The sequence below is a fragment of the Amblyomma mixtum genome, chromosome 9 (assembly GCF_055824585.1).
Source record: "Amblyomma mixtum isolate Tamu chromosome 9, ASM5582458v1, whole genome shotgun sequence".
NCBI lineage: Eukaryota > Metazoa > Arthropoda > Arachnida > Ixodida > Ixodidae > Amblyomma > Amblyomma mixtum.
Window position 1 is genome coordinate 78,077,889 of NC_143020.1, and position 17,148 is coordinate 78,095,036.

At 43.7% G+C, this 17,148-nt stretch overlaps 1 protein-coding gene across 4 annotated transcripts in view; it reads left to right on the top strand.

Moving 5' to 3' along the window:
- The window catches only part of LOC149329807 (uncharacterized), a 58,849-nt gene that overhangs the window by 24,493 nt on the left and 17,208 nt on the right, over positions 1-17,148 (top strand). For all 4 annotated transcript variants that reach the window (XM_089559638.1, XM_089559640.1, XM_089559641.1 and 1 more), the window contains 3 exons: positions 3,331-3,426; positions 10,176-10,271; positions 14,331-14,426. In XM_089559638.1, the coding sequence (XP_089415764.1) occupies positions 3,331-3,426; positions 10,176-10,271; positions 14,331-14,426 (288 nt within the window). The remainder of the gene's footprint in view (positions 1-3,330; positions 3,427-10,175; positions 10,272-14,330; positions 14,427-17,148) is intronic.

A 17,148-nucleotide genomic window follows, 5' to 3' on the forward strand; every position in this document is an offset into this window, starting at 1 on the left:
AATTTAAAAATATGTATGAAAAATAACTTAATGCAAACCTTTCGAATCCACAAACGCAACAACCCGGCGCCCACATAATCAAGATTTTATTCCTGCCATCAGAACTGAGACCTCAAGAAAAAATAACGAAGGGTATATTGCTACACAACTCCATGTCTTAAAGGAGAGGCTGTGAGGCAAAAGTAAAGTTGAGAATCGCGATGTTTACGTAATGCCTTCCAAAGCAGCCTTGCAGGAGAAATTAGTGGGAGGGTGTATTTGGGGGCTTTCGGCGGGGAAGGGCATGCTCGTTTCTCAGTTTTTCGCTTGTCTCAACGCCGGGTACCCAAAACACTGTACAAGAACAGGCCGACTTATGGGTTAGCATTTAAATGCATTAACCATGGCTCTCCTGTTCGCGCTCAGAAGTGGGTTAAAAACCGACTCCAGTGTACACTTCATGAAGCCTAATTACCACTGCAGCAAAAATACAAATTCTTATGCGTTACTTTTGTTGAGAAAATGCATTTCTGCCTGCACAAAATGACTTCAGTGAACCTCCTCGAACAATGACCGTCCTCAAATTGATTTCAAAACAAAGCTCGGAATCCAGTACTTGATTTTAAATCATTTCTAGACTCTACTACGCTCAACCTTAAATAATGGGAGCATAGTATACAGTTTAGTGAGACCACATTATTTTAGAGCATTGAACCTTGCACACAATGTAGTTCTATCATCTCGCGTATAGAGTTCATCTGCAACAGTCAAATAATCTTGAGTGAACATATATGCTTTCATCGTCAATCGACACCTGCACTGAGCATATCTCACTGACTGAAACATTGCTGCCGTGGCAAATTTGCGATAATGAAATCTTCCACCACGCACACCGCTTGGTAATATACTGCTGTGACTGAACTAACCGGCCCGTAGGCGGCGTTCTCGCTATCTCGAAGCAGATTAAATCGTCATACGTACACGCTATCAGCCTTTCGGCAACTGTCTGGCTCTCACTTACTCTCGTTCCATTAGAGTATAGTATCCGTCGTATGCTATCGCCCGCTTCCTTTTCGACTTTGTTTATTTACCAACCTTCCCGACGAAATTAACTTCATGTATACTATCGCTAGCATATTTCCATCTCTTCTTTTTTTACTGTACGAGTTTACACTTCCTAATATGGCTTGTAAACCACGTCTCGCTGCCTGTCTCCATTTCCGCACCCAGCTTCATGCTCTATTTTCTCACTGGGGCAGTTAGTCACCAAGTCCACCATAATTGAGAAAATGTTAGCAAACTGTGATCGGCTTCTGATGTTTCGTATCAATCTCTGTGTATGAATGGGAAATAATTATCGTTGACTTACAGAGGCAAAGCAGAACGGTGGCATGAAAAATTAATGTGCAGAAAAGGAATTTCATAATCAACAGTAGTGGAAAGCAACAGCAGTTTACTATAGGTAACGGAGGGCTCAAAATCGGGCCATATATCTTGTTATGGCAAGTAATAGCCGCCGATCATGACCATGAGAATGGAATAACTAGGAGAAAGAGAATGGGATGGAGTGCATTTGGTACGTACTATCAGATCATGATTGGTAGTTTACCGTTTTACGTGAAGGGTGATGTATATATTAGCTGTTTCTTACTGGTACTCCCATGAAAGACTTTAAGGAGGAGCCTAACGATTTTGGCTGAATTTAAATTGAGGAAAATGTCGGAAGCTATGGAAAAGAAAGGATAGGTTTTACGTCAAGAGGCAGGGTCATAGGAGAGGGGGTCACGGAACAAACACGAGTTAATGAACTTTTTAGTGGAAACCAAGAAATGTTTTTGGCAGGGCATAAATGCGAAGATTAGATAACTGCTGGTCGTTAAGGGCAACGGAGTGGATACCAAGAGCTCGTAGCCGTAATAGCGAGTGGGAAAAAGTCCGGTGGGGATAGAAATTTCGTAGTTTGCAGGCATAAGGTGCATAAGGCAGCACGGCGTATGATTATGCGGAGATATAGAGAGATATGGCGGACGTCTTTGCCCTTGAGTTGATGTAGCCACATCGATGATGACGATCGTTACCCCTGATGCTAAATATTATTGCTGTCGCTTGTAAAAAAAACTACAAATATGTACCGTCGGGTACGAAACTCTACAGGACGCGGAAAAGGCAATCAAGGTGCATGGGTGTCATGCCTGCTAATGGACATATGCTTGCACAGCGCCACTATCACTTGCGCAAGTCTGACTTTAATAAACTGCCTAATAACGGGGCTATCGACTTTTGTTCCTCTGTATGCACTCTGGAGAGTTTTCTCTATAATAGTACGTAACATTCGGAACATTACAAAAGGACAGGATTTGTGCTACGTAGAACACTCTGATGAGTGGGCAGTGCCATGGGACGGAGCGCTCTCACTAGGCCAGCTGGGAAGAAACAACGGAACAGACAAAATGCTATTTTGCTAGGGGTGGTGCCCATTGGATTAGTACTTAAGCAATAAAGCTGCTCACATGTTACTTCGTATAGCTATAGGTTAGAGCTCTAGCGTATAGGTTAGAGCTATAGACAGGCCGTAAGAGATGACCACATTTTAGAGCTAACAGCAGCACTGCTTTCAGATCTGATATTTCTGAGTTTAGAGTTTAAACTCAAATGTCCAGCTTTAAACTACAGGGCTTAAATTTACAAATGAAAATGCAATTAGAGGAGTTCGTATCCTACTTGCCATTCAACTTTCACCGGGCAGCACCCCTGCTGAACCTATGGTATTGCACTGAAGCCAGTAATTAATTTGCGAATTCAATTGCACACTAAATATTTCTGAAATGTTTTCCAGGTATATTTCCTTTATCATCGATCAGTATGAGTAGGTCAGCGTCATTGGTGGATCCATCCAGCTCTATATCTGTCGCGCCATGATTCTGGTAGCCCTATATATAAGGTACCTTGTTAAGTCCCACTTTGATCTGTAAACTGGTGCCACTGGGCAGAGATCTGAAAGGCTGCACATAGACATGGTAAACTATAGCTTCAAGCTAATTTCTATGCAAAACTAACTCCTGTCTTAACTGTACCTTCATTTGTGGCTTCTTGATTCTTTCCGTGGAGCCTCTCACGATTGCGCTTGTTTTGCTTGCATGGGATACTGTTTCTTGAAAACTAGCCTTGAAAAAAAAGGACGCATACTTTTTTGCTATTTTTGTGTGAATCATCTTATGTTTGACACATATAATAAAAAGTAACATCTAAACTACGATATACGCATATAGGTTGTTCGCATTCAGTGTCAATCAGAATACGTCAAGCCCTCATGATGTTAGCATTTTATTTGATGCCTTCATTCCTGAACAGGCTGGAATGCAGAAACAACTGAGTGGCGTGATAGCAGAAAGCAAAAAAACGAAAGAAGATTTTTCCAGCCAGCTACGGAGGCTGCATACAAATCAGGTGAGAGCTCACTCAAGATAGAAGCAATCCTTGTAAACAATTGACCAGTCTCAAATTTTATGCGTCTTTCTAGTGTAACTATTTTCAAGAGTTCTGTAGACATCATATGCATCAAAATTCTAAGTTAGTCGTTTCAGTTGCTTTTGTTTCCTCGACTGGTGTGACGTCAGGAGCCATCAAGAGATCTTCGGAATCGAAAACCTACATACGCATGGTCAAGACAGTAGTGAAAGCTTCTTTCTAGCATTCGTTGTTCTCATTGTGAGAGGTTGTGACTCCGAAAAATTATTACATTCGAGTTCCACCCAAACCTGCCCCGCCGCTTCAAGCCTGGTAATTGGCCCTTCGACGAGCATTCGTTATTCTTGTTATGAAATGTTATGACTCAGGCAGTTTAGTACATTCTATTTCCATTCAAATCGGCCCCGCCGCTTCAAGCCTGGCAGTTGGCCCTTCAGTCAGTCATTTTGCATAAAGACAGGAATAATAATATCCAAGAAAGTATGAGCTCTATGTTTTACAGTTTTCTTCTTAATGCTGATTAAATTAAGATAAGAGCACTACAAGTTATCCTGGGTACAAAGAAATTTAACAACGACGAAGAAAACGAAACCGCAATCCCCTTTTGCAAATCTTGCCCGTGAAGTATAAACATGGAACTTGTGGAGCAACGCGACGTTCAACGCAAGCCATTATGGTTGGTGGTTGCACTGGTGAACGTCTCGGCTTGAGGCTGCACGCATTAGAAATGTAGTCGAAAGTAGAAGTCTAAAGAGCCACTATCGCAGCTCCGTTGGTAGAGCCCCATACGCGCGAATTGCTGATCTCAGATTGCTGATCGCAGAAAAATGTGGGAAGCTGAAATGAATCAAAATACCGCTGCCGGGTCACCAGTGGCGTAAAAGCAATATCTTGTCATGTTGTTTCGGAGCTGGAGTACTCCTTTATGTGGTCACATTTTGGGAAAACCTATGCCGACAAGGGGATACAAGCGGCAGAATTTTATTTTCTCTTTAGCCTTGTTATCTGTTAGTGTCTCCATGAACCGTGCTTTTGCATGCTTATCACGAATATTTCATCTACTTTTTCGAATCCATCATTGCTTTCTCTTTATAGAACGTCCGTTTAGTTCTTTAACTTTTTCCCGTGTGATATTCGGTTATGGCTTTGCAGCTTTTCCTCTCTTTTGGCTACGCACCGTGTTGTTCCTCTGGTAGAGGTTTTTGCGTGTGAGATAATTACTTAAGGTCCACACTTCAGGCCCTCCCAACTCAATCCAATTGAATCCAATTTTCACTGATCGTCGACTTCAGCCCCTTGCCTCTGGACAAGCGGTCGAAATACCTGCATCGCATTATCTTCCCATTGGTCTAAAATGTACAAATAACGTACAGAACTCGCAAGATTTCACAGAAGAGGTTCGCGACACGGTTCTCGAAGACGGTGAAATCTTATTTTCTTCTATGTGGCGTGGCTTTTCAAGAGCGTGGCAATTGACCTCGGCTTTGCATAGATTCACTCGAAACCTACCCAACTCTACCGGAAAGAACACCAGTCGACATTTTGTACCTGTGCTGACTTTTGTAGTTCTTTGTGGCAATATCTATTTCACGTTCCAGAGCAACATATTTAAGCAGCTCTATGGAACGGCTACGGGAATTTCTATTGAGGGAACTTGACGATGGAATCGCTAGAGTCTCGCTCCCTCTCCAGCTTCACACCACGCCCAACGATCTTCCTTCGGTACGTGGGTGATTGCTTCTGCATCATAAAGAAAACGGCTTCGAGTGCATTTCTTTTCCATCTGAGCACTATAGAACCCAACATACAGTTCATGACGGTGAAGAAGTCGACGGCTGTCTGGAATTCCTCGACGCCCCGGTAGAATGTGACGGTGATAGATTTATTCATTATAGTATTTAGGAAGGACCCTCACACCAGCTTACACATTGACTTCAGCTCCCTACACCCGGCCTGTCAAAAGAACTTGGTGGTTGCCTCGATTGCACGCCATGCAGAAAAACTCCACTGAACTCCACAAGACCGAGCTGATTATTTGGCTACCATTGGCGTGTTGTTTCAGGCCTATTACATTTCGTTTATCCAGACCGTCAAAATTCTCCTAGCTCATCCGACGCCACAAGAAATCCAGCGACAGGAAAAAAGAGAAAGGATTCCGATACCGTAAGTTCCCACCGTAAGCGGAAGCTTGACCAGCTTTTTTCCGTCACATGACGTCCACGTCACGCCTGTCCCTACGCGCAAGCACAGACACGATAGAGAAGAATTTCCCGGGCATCATCTACAGCATTCCTTGCGCTAGTTGTGAACACGGGTACATCGGTGAAACGGGCGATTTCAATTAAAGATCGCGACAGCGCAACAATGACGTCTACAAGAAGCACGCACCAACAAACGCGCTGGCTAGTCATGTGGTCTCCTCGGGCCACTACATTGACTCGGTTGCCGCGTAGGTAATCGGAAATGAAAGGAACAAGACAACAAGCAGTTCGAATTAATTCATATTCACAAAACAGCACACAGGCTCAGTCGCAACGAGGGCAATCTACCGCTACGGTGAGGTAAAATCTACCGAAAGCCACCCCCGAAGTGCTCATCACGGACATAGGAACAGCGTTCAAAGCAGCAGTGACGAAAGCCATCCTGCGCTAGAGTCAAACAAGCCATCGGAGGGTGACTGAGTATCATCCGCAGACCAACAGCCATACTGAGCGCCTTAACAGTGCCTTATGCAAAAAAACAGCGCGAACAAACGGGGACGAAAGGAAAGGAATACTGACATTTAGTACAAACACCCCGACCAGTTGACCAGGGAAATCATCGAGCCGTCGAACCCCAGGTGGTCGAAATTTCCGGAGCCCTCCACTACGGCGTCTCTCATAGCCTTAGTCGCTTTGGGACGTTAAACCCCATAAACCAAACCAAACCAATATGGCAAATAAAGCAAGCTTGTGTGTCAGCAAGCCATCCCTGCTCCTGCGTGACTGTGAGGTTGCATATCTGGATATCACTTAGCAGCACGTGCGTACTGTTTTTTTTTTGTTTTCTGTTTCCTTTTATAAGCGTGTTTCCTGTGAATAAACTTTAGTTGAGTGTCAGCGCTTGTTCCTGTGTATTCTTCCTTTCGTCCCCGTTTGTTCGCGCTGTTTTTTGCACAATGTATCACCAACTCGCCCGCTTAGCTATCCTGTTAACAGTGCCATAAGAAACATAGTTGCCGTATATGTCGACACAGAACACAGGACTTGAGGCGTCATTCTACCCTATGTTGTCTTGCCCTGCCACACAGCCGTGCAAGAGACCACCCAGATACACGCATTTTAGGCTCCGCCATGGCAGGGAGGCCATGACCAGGCTAGACGCCATGCTGCCAAACGTTACCGAAAAAGGTAGTCACTACGTCACCGCGTGCATACAGCGCCTGGAAGAAGCACGACACCTCGACTCTCTGAGCATTAAAGACCAACAGCACACCTACACCCGACGCTACAAAGTGCGCCGAATACATGCGGAATACAAGCCTGGTGACCGTGTGTGGGTGTGAACCACCATTCGCAGCAGCGGACACAGTGAAAAGCTCTTGAGCTGCAACTTAAGTCGCACAAAAGCATAGCTGGGCTTCGAGAGCTTCACTACAAAGTAGTCGCCGACGGACTGACAACGTCTCAGCGGCACCGTGCATGGCTAGAAGTTTACATGTTGCGCGCCGAAATCCTCATTATGCGCCCTAGTGGACATTTTGCTTGCATTTTCAATGATTACACAATCAGTGTTCGTTATTGCCCGCATTTGCTTTCGTTTTAAAGCATCGGGTCGGTGCTTCTTTAAGAGGAGGTAATGACCGAAGGTTTTAATGATTCTTTGTTCATTCTTTAAAGCTGCCAGCACGCGAATTTATAGCTGTGTTTGTGGTGCAAGACTCGACCTTATTTATCTCGATTGATCGCACACACTAAGAACCGACTCCAAGTTTTCCAGACTGTTGTAATTCGCTCGCCGTGTCTCGAAAGTTTTTTGCCAACGTTACATTTAGCGCGGCCAGGAGCGGCTGGCATTCCATTCGACGACCGCCAAGCACGCTTGCTGCTTTCGCCGCCGCACAGGCATACACTTCATTGTGGGCGTAGGCCAGCTCATAAACAGCTTCTTTTAGAAGCCTTCTTCCCCCTCTTCCTGACTGCGGGGAATACCATCAACTTTACGTGGCAATATAACGAATAATGTGCATGACTGCAAAAAATGTAAAATCGTTTGCTGATGACTGCGTCAGTTACTTGATTATGAATATTGTGTCTTATTATTTATTGTTCTGCTACCTTTGTAAACCCGGGGACTGGTGCAGCAGCAAAAAAAATACAAATTAACTGCACGAAAACTGGTTCAATGACCGCCGCCGCGGTGGCTCAGTGGTTATGGTGCTCGGCTGCTGACCCGAAAGACGCGGGTTCGATCCCGGCCGCGGCGGTTGAATTTCTTTGGAGGAGAAATTCTGGAGGCTCGTGTAGTGTGCGATGTCAGTGCACGTTAAAGAACCCCAGGTGGTCGAAATTTCCGGAGCCCTCCACTACGGCGTCTCTCATAGCCTTAGTTGCTTCGGGACGTTAAACCCCATAAACTGAACTGAACTGAACTGGTTCAATGACCATAAAAGAAACATTGCCATAATTTTAATTATTGCACCAATGGTCGCATCATTAGGAGATCTACGTGAGTTGAATACTTGGGCTTTACCACTAGCAGTAAAACTGAGTGGAATTTTACATTCAGGCGATATGCATACGGGCTTTGGAGAAGTTATGGCGCCTGCGTACAGCCCTAAACCTGCTCCTCCAGCGTTAAGCTTCAACGCTATCGCACCTTGGTTCGTCCGGTCCTCGAGTTTGCGGAAATCGTGCGGATCTCTGTTATGTCGAAGATGTTAGCAAGCTGCAGCAGATCCACTGGCTTGTTGCCAAGGTTGCATTATCACTTTGCATGCATATGTCTTCAGTTGCGAAAATCCTGATGCAGTTAGATTGAAGCCACTCCAAGCGCGACGGGGAGTAAAAAATGAAATCACAATATTTAATTTACCATGAGCACACGTGTACGCAAGGTGCTAAGTATTTTCTTCCCGCGACAACGAGATCGTCACGTCTAATCTGTTCAAGAACAGTCCAGTATCCTGCAAGGACCAACCGAATTCCAAAAGCGTTCTTTCCACACGCCATCAAGAATTGAAACTGTCCACCTTCATCTGTTGTCGAATGCGCTCATGTCTCAGTATTCAACATTCTGTGAACACAGTCCCCTTAAAACTTCACCTGCTTGGGCAGCGCCTCTGCCTTGAGTATTGCGAAATAATGAAAAATATGTTAGCAACCTGCTATTTGCTTGTAATATTGCTTTGCTAAGTGGCTCAGCGCACGGATGATAACCTATCATCCATGATCTAGACACGCAAAGCAGGACGGCGGGTCTATACCTAATATGTAGAAAATCGGTCTAATAATCAACATGGTGGAAGGAAACAACAATTTAGTATAGTTAGCAAAGAACCGGAAGTAGTAGGGATATAAATCTACTTATTGTAAGTAGGACTGCAGAAGCGGTGCATGAGACTGCAATGACTAGGAGAAAAAGAATGGGCTGCAGTAGATTTTCACGTACTCTCAGGGAAACGGAAAACATAGGTGTGACATTAAGAGACAGTATGGTAGCAGCGTAGGTCACAGGAAAAAAGACCAGTTTTTGATTTTTTTGCGAGAGTATGATGGCCGCAGCTGGCACAGGAAAGGGTTGCAGGGAGAGATGGGAAGACGTCTTTGCCCTTGACTGGATGTAGTTAGGTCGACGATGACTAGTGTTATCCTTGATACTGCATCTTTTCTCTGCCGCTTCTAAAAAACTTTGCTCGCAGGTACGTTTGTATAGCTCAACCTAGCTGGTTGGAACCACAGTCATACCCTGACTTATGACCGGTTTTTTAGAGCTTACAACGGCAGTGATACTGGTTCTCATATTTCTCAGTTTGGACATTAAGCAGAAGTGTTCACCTTTGAACTGAAGTAATTGCCTTTCCAAATGCAAATGCTATAAAGGAGTTTGCGCCCTGCATAGCACCCACCTTTCGCCGGGTGGCACCCCCGCTGCATATAGGTTACTACACTGAATCCAGTCGTCTATTTGCATGTTGATTTCCGCAAAAAATATTTACAGTATCTTTTTTCAGGTAAATTTCTCTTCTTTTCTACCACTCTGAGAAGGTGAGCGTCATTGGTACATCCGATCAGCTTGAAATGTGTCGCATCATCAGTCTGGAAGTGTGGACGTATCCTGTTAGGTCCCACAGTAATCTGTAAACTGGAACGACTGGAAAAAGATGTCAAAGTTAGTGAAGAAACAGGCTTAACTATAGATTCAAACTAATTTTTATACGCAACTGACTCCTATCTTGCCTTTACCTTCATTTGTGCCTTCTTGATGGTTTCCGCTACGCCTATCGCGAATGCGTTTCTTTTGCTTGCATGGAGTACTGTTTCTTGGCAACCAGTTTCCGCAGAATAAAGGCATTGCACCATTTTTTGGCTATATTTACAGATGATAACTTTATATTTGAAGCATAAAGTAAAAACGAACTTCTGAACGTGCATATATGTACTATATAGGAAGTTCGCCTTCAAAGTTGATAAGAATACCTCAGCTCGTCTCTTGTTAACCTTTTATTTAACGCCTTCTTTCCTGTACAGGCTGGAATGCAGAACCAAGTGACTAACATGCTGGAAGAAAACAAAGGGACGTGGGAACACTTCTCTAAACAGCTCCAGAAACACAGTGAAAGCCAGGTGAGAGTTCAGTTAGGATAGAAAAAACACCTTCTAACCATTTCACTGTTCCCAATGTTGATGTGCCTTTCTTGTGGCACTGTTTTACACAATACTCGAGGCGTCGACTATTTCAAAACTCTAACCTTAAATGAGCCGTCAGAAATTCCTTTACTTTACTGGCATGACGTCTGCAACTGTCAAAGGAAGTGCTATTCGTAAGCTTATACATACACATTTTGCTAGACAGTAGCGAAAGGTTCTTTTGAGCACCTTTTATTTTCAATAAAAGTGGCTGTGAGCTAAAAAAAAAATTATTGGATCGCCCTTCCACTCAGAGTTTCCCCACAACTTCCAGTCACGTGATTGGCATTGGAAATAATCATTTGAGTAAAGACCGGAGTCATTATAGCCATGAAAATCATAGGGCGGTATTTTTGCAGCTCTCATGCTGAGGCTGATTAAAATGAGAAATTAGTGCCGCAAGTTATTTTGTGCGGGAGGAAATTGAAGCGAACGTCGAAAAAAAGAAAACCGCATCCTCTGTGGCCAACCTTGGGCGTAATACATCAACATAGGACTTGGAGAATGATGGGAGGTTCTACGTCCTCCGCTATCCAGAAATATGAATCGGAAGGCATAGCACCTATTTGGTGTTTGTCGACTTCTGGCGCTGGTGGTTTCTGTGGTGCATCATTGCGTTTTGCAGTCTAGAAACAGCTTCAGACTCGTGCTCCTCTTTTAGGTCTGTAGAAGGAATTGACCACGTTCCGCACAGCTTGCTGATCGAAAGAATAAAAAATAGCGCGCTTCTTGCCTCCCTTGTTACTCGATAACCTCATACGTTCACAAGTGCAGGGCTTGAAGAAATTAAATTAAAAATTACAAGTCTTTCTTGGAGTACTGCAAGTTTCTGTGCTTGAATTTCATTTTTCTTGATTTATGTTGATGATATTGCGAAAAACGTGGATGACTTTCAAAATTCGAAGTTGCTGATAACTGTGTTGTTCACTCGTTTATTAACATTGTGTTCTGCCAATTAGTGGTCAATGACAAACTTTGTAAACTCTGTCACTGGTGTAAGCGTTAAACAATGCGAATTCATCTGAGGCTAAAAACAGCGCTAACGGGGACGAAGCAGTGAGAGGGACACGACGCTGACTATCAACCAAGTTTTATTGCACGTTCACCGGTGAAATACCTCTCGTTCGTGCAAAAAGGAAGGAAAAAGAAGAAAAAAAAGAGAGAAAGAGGGAAGGCGTGATAGACGAAAAACCACGTGGCATGAGATTATGCATTCATACATAGATAGTTAATTTCGCTGTCGCGAAGTGAAATGGAAGGGATGCTGACGCACTCTTCACCATTTTGCCGAATGTTGATGGCTTCTTCAATTTCTCTCGTCCGTTGGTCTGGGTAGGTACATATGAGTGTGGTGTTGCCAAGTTGGGGAGCACATTAATGCTCTCGGGAGAAATTGAGAAGCCATCAACATTCGGCAAAATGGTGAAGAGTGCGTCAGCATCCCTTCCATTTCACTTCGCGACAGCGAAATTAATTATCTGTGTATGAATGCATAATCTCATGCCACGTGGTTTCCTGTCTATCCCGCCTTCCCTCTTTCTCTTTTTCTTCTTTTTTTGCACGAACGAGAGGTATTTAACCGGTGAACGTGCAATAAAACTTGGTTGATAGCGTCGTGTCTCTCTCTCTGCTTCGTCCCCGTTAGCGCTGTTTTTAGCCTCAGATCATGCACCAACCAGCCCAAATTTCCACCCTTTTGAAATGCAAATTCACTTCACTAAAACTGCTTCAGTGACCACGACAACAAAACAAATTGCCTTAATTTTAATATCTAAGGCACTGGTCATTAACAGATCTACGTTAGCTAAATACTTGGACTGGACGATTATGAGTAAAACTAAGTGTCAACTCCACATCTAGAGCGTATGCATGCCGGCTTACGACAAGTTATGTTTCCTGCTGAGAAAAGCTGCTTTAAGCTCGAGGCTGATCACACTTTGGTTGGTCCGTGTCTCGAGCTTGCGGCATTCTTGTTAGATCTCTGCTGTGCCCAAGATGTTGCCAGCCTGGACGGGATCCAATGGCATGCTGCCAAGTTTACCTTGTCACATTACATGTCTATGTAATCAGTCTCTAACACGCTGAGCAGCTTGTAGTGGAGCCACTGGAAGTTCGACAAGATATAGGAAAATGGAATTAGTATCCTCTACCGTCAGCAATCATGCATACAAAGAGGTTACATACTTTTGTCCCCAATGAAAAAGATCGTCATGTCTCAACCACTCGAACACATTCCTCCCGTATCTTGCAAAGACTATTTGAAACACCTTTTTTTTTCTACTTGCCATCGAGAAGTGAAACTGTCTGCCTTCATCTGTAGTCGATTGCGCTAGTGCCGCTATATTTGAGCGCGCATTAAAGACACTCCTCTTGTAACCTCTCCTGCCTAGGCAACGGCGCTGCTTGCAGTATTTCAAAATAAATACTGAATAATATATTACCCAACTTCGATTCGTTTGTAAGATGGCCTTACTAAGTGGCTAAGTGAGCGAACTGCAAATTATCAGCTATTTCCTAGACATGCAAATGAGAACGGCGATTCTAAAAATTCATAATGAGAGCCTTTCCTCAAAAACCAATTTACCAACTACTCTACGCGTAATAATCAACAGTCGTTGAATGAAGCAAGAGTTAACAATAGGTAGCAAAGGGCTGGAAGTAGTAAGCGTCTAATCCTTGGAACCGGTTGTGGGCGCAGATCTGGAACACGCGACTGGAATAACGAGGAAAATGCGAAAGGGTTGGAATGAATTTTGCACATGCTGTCAGTTCATGAATGGTAGTTTACCATTATAATTGAACTGCAGTGTACGTAATATTTTTACCGGTACTCCCGTAGCGAACAGAAATGCGGTTCCTAATGAAAATGATTGAATTTAAATTTAGGACAATGCAGCAAGCTATGAAACGGAAAGGATAAATGTATCGTTAAGAGACAGGATTATAGCAGTGTTGCTCAGGCAACAAACACGAGTTAGTGATAATTATGCACAAACCAAGAAACGGGCTTGGGCAACGCATTTTATTCGAAGGCAAGGTAACTGGTGGCCGTTCAAGGAACAGAAGAATTACAAGAGCTCGCAATCAAGCAGCGGGCGGCAGAAAGGTAGATGAGCGGATAAGGCAGCTTGCTGGAATAAGGTGGTAGCAGGTTGCACAGTAAAGGATTACGAGCAACGTTATGAGAGATGCCTTTATCCTTCACTGGGCGTAGTTAGGCCGACGATGGCGAATATTACCTTTTACAAAGAATCTGTATGCGAGCTCTCGTCCAAAAACTTTGCTGGCAGATGCCGTCGCATAGCCCAGCCTACCAGGTTAGAACCATAGACACCCCGTGAGACATGTTCCGTTTTCTGAATTCACTGCAGCAGTAGTATCTAATCGATATTTCTGAGTTTAGATTTTAAACAAAACTATTCACCTCATAACGGAAATAATTACATTTCCTATTCAAACTATCGCCGGGTAGCATCACAGCTGCACATAATGTACTGTTTTGAACCCAGTCGTCCATTTGCAGTTTGTTCAAGCGCGACAATGGCCTCGCCACAAGTCTGGTAACCCTTAACTTATAATAATCTTTTTAATTTCTTATAGTCTCTAAACTCGAGAAATTGGGTGAAGCTGGAAAGGTTGTGCAGTGAGTTGCTCAACTTTTTTTTCAATCTAATTTTCATCCACGACTGCTCCTATCTTGCGTAACCTTCATTTCTTGGTTTGTAGTAGTTTCCGCGACACCTTTGAACATTGCTTTTTGTTTTGCTGGCATCAAGTGCTCTTTCGTGAGAGTTTGCTCTTACAAAGGAAGAAAAAAAACGTTTAATATTGTTTGGACGAATTTTATGGAGCCATAGCTCATGTTTGATGCATATAGTAAAGAGGAAAATATTAATCACAATGCATGTACTATATAGGTAGTTCTTCAAAGTCATTGAAAATAACTGTTATCTGTTCGTTGGTAACCTTTTATATTATTCCTTCATTCCTGTACAGGCTAGAACGCAGAAACAAGTGACTGGCATACAGGCAGACAACAAAAGAACTTCGGAACATTTTTCAAAACAGCTGAAGAAACTGAGTGATAAACAGGTGAGAGCTCAGTTAAGAATAAAAACAATCGTTGTAGACATATACTTCATCGTTTTCAATGCTGATACATCTTTCTAGTGGCACTGTAATGAATACTACTATAGTCCTCTACGCTCTTAACTTTAAAAATTGTCGTTGGAAATACTTCTATTATCTCAAATGGCGTGACTCTGAAACCTCCAAGAGGTGTGCTAAATCGGAGGCCTAAATTTGCACATTGCCAGACAGTCCCGAAGACTTGTTTTCTTCACCATTTATAATAATTAAAGGTGGTTTTGAGCTTACGCAAGTTATTACTATCGACGTCCACTTATGCTTGCAGCCGCTTAAAGCGAAGTGATCAGCCATGCGACAAGTATGAATGAAGGCCGAGATTATCGTATCCATGAAAAGCTTTGGAGGTATTTTTTTCACTTTCCTTGTTCAGGCTGATTAAATGAGGAAATCAGTAGCACAGCTTATTTTGGGTCGAAGATCACTTAAGAGAATGCCGAAAAAAAAGGAAGCCACATTCTACAGTTGCGAAGCTTTACACTTGAGTGTAAATGCGGAATTTTGTCATAATGGGAGGTTGGCAACGTTTTTCGCGAGCGAAAAACGCGACGCGCACCAAACGCCCGCGTTGCCGCCGACGCGCGAGCACCCGCACGAGTAAAATGAAGCGGTGCTGTCGCGCCGCGTTTTTTTCGGGTTGCCAGACCACACAACTACCAACGAGGTGAATTATCTTTTACCGCATATATAATATGCCCTTTAAATTACAGGACACTACAATAAAAACAATCTTCATATAATTATACCTCGTTAAAGGTTGTATTGTGCATGCTGGCCGAACACTACGCGCGAACGAACACGATGCGTGAATGCACGTTGGCTCTTTGGGCGTGCTCAACAGTAAAGCCAACTCCTCCGAGGAATGAGCAAAGTTCCCCATAGTTCCCCCGAAAAGATACCGCCGAGATGCGCGGAGAGCAGAGCCATCTGTTGGCAAACCGAAAAACCAAAATGACACGTGCCTGCACGCTGGTTGGTGGACGCCGGCCGTGACGTCAGTGGACGCGCAGCGCGAGGCGTTTTTTTCTATATGCGTAGAATCACGCCGCGGCGCGATTTCGTGTTGGATTATGCTGGGCACGCGTCAGAATGACGCGCGCGTCCCACCATCCGCGCGGCAATCGCGCCTAAAAACGCGCCATGCGGTTCTAGCTTGGACTACTCGCGATACAAATACAATGGAAAGCAGAATATTGCAAATCCGCCGCTGTATCTAAGTTGGCACAGATCCATAAGCGCATCGAGGATTCTCGGGTTCACATTGCATTAATTGCCTGTGCTTGTCCTTTGTGATGTGGAAAAAGCCCACGACACTACATGGAGAAAAGAAAAACGGTCAAAACACGGAACACAGCGAAGAGACGAGGCACCAGTCGTCGTGTGTGTGCCCCGTCTCTTAGCTGTGTTCCGTCTTTGGGCTGTTTTTTTTTCATGAATATGCACCCGGTGACCCAGATTCAACTCTACAACACGGAGGTTCGAAATCCTACTCAGCCTTGGTGATGTCGCCATCCACTACCCGGTCAAAAAACTTTATTCGAAAGAGTGTGCACTTCAGTGATACATTTTAAGCACTACACTCTTCATAGTAAAAACGATATCTATTGCTAAATAATGCAAAACATACGTATTTTGTATTCAGTCTATTAATGGCCCCCTAAATGAATGAAGCTATTACACAGTATCAAGATGTGAAAGACGAAAACAGTGGACATATAATATACCGGCTTCATCGGAAGATGACAATGGATTAAGTTTCCCGCATAGAAATCGGTGGCTGTTCTTATCTCCCTTAGACGAGGACTGCACGCCAATCCTTCCCTTTATACGCGTATGTATGGTATCAGTGTACTACCAACACACTAACACTAAATTTTTGGGCATTACTTTTGCTAAATATGCTCACATTCTTCTCTCACCTTAACCCCGTCAAAAAAAAAAGCCTCCCGATCTCTAACACAAATGGTTTGCACGGAAACACTGGTGATATGAAAGGACATATCTCTTGCACATTTATCGCTCCATTGTACGCTCTCGCCTAGACTATGGGTGCACAGTGTATGAGTCTGCAAGTCCGTCCTACTAGACACGGCTTGACCCAGTTGATAACAAGGATTTGAGTCTCTCAAATGGTGCATACAAAACCTCTGCCACAAATAGCTTTTTTTATGTAAAGAGAATGTGGCCATCCCTAGCAGATAGTATAACATTGCTCGTAACTTCATACATATTGAAAATAAGGTCCGAAAAAACATGTTACACTATACTCGTGCGCTTCCAAAACACTGCTCAGCAATAAACTCCAATCGGTGAGACATTTGCTGCACCGCTTTGAGTAGAAATGCCAAGAACTTAAAATGGAATACCAACTGTCTAGTATCGCTTAGGGCCTTGATCCTCTGAGGCCTTTGTACAGCCTCCCCTTTGAATGTGGCTTTACGCGAACCCGCTTTCCCAAAATCTAAAACCACATTTACATGTATTAAGAAGGTCTTGCGCTAGAGGAAAATTGTCAAGATTACATATATTGTTACAAAGAGGGTCTCAAACAGTGCGCTCCACTGGCAGTGCTCTAATACAAAAGAATTGGGAGAAAACAGTCAGGTTGCCCCAGTGCACATCAGTTTTCACTGCTAAATGTTGTGCTATTTGTGTGACTGTTGATAAT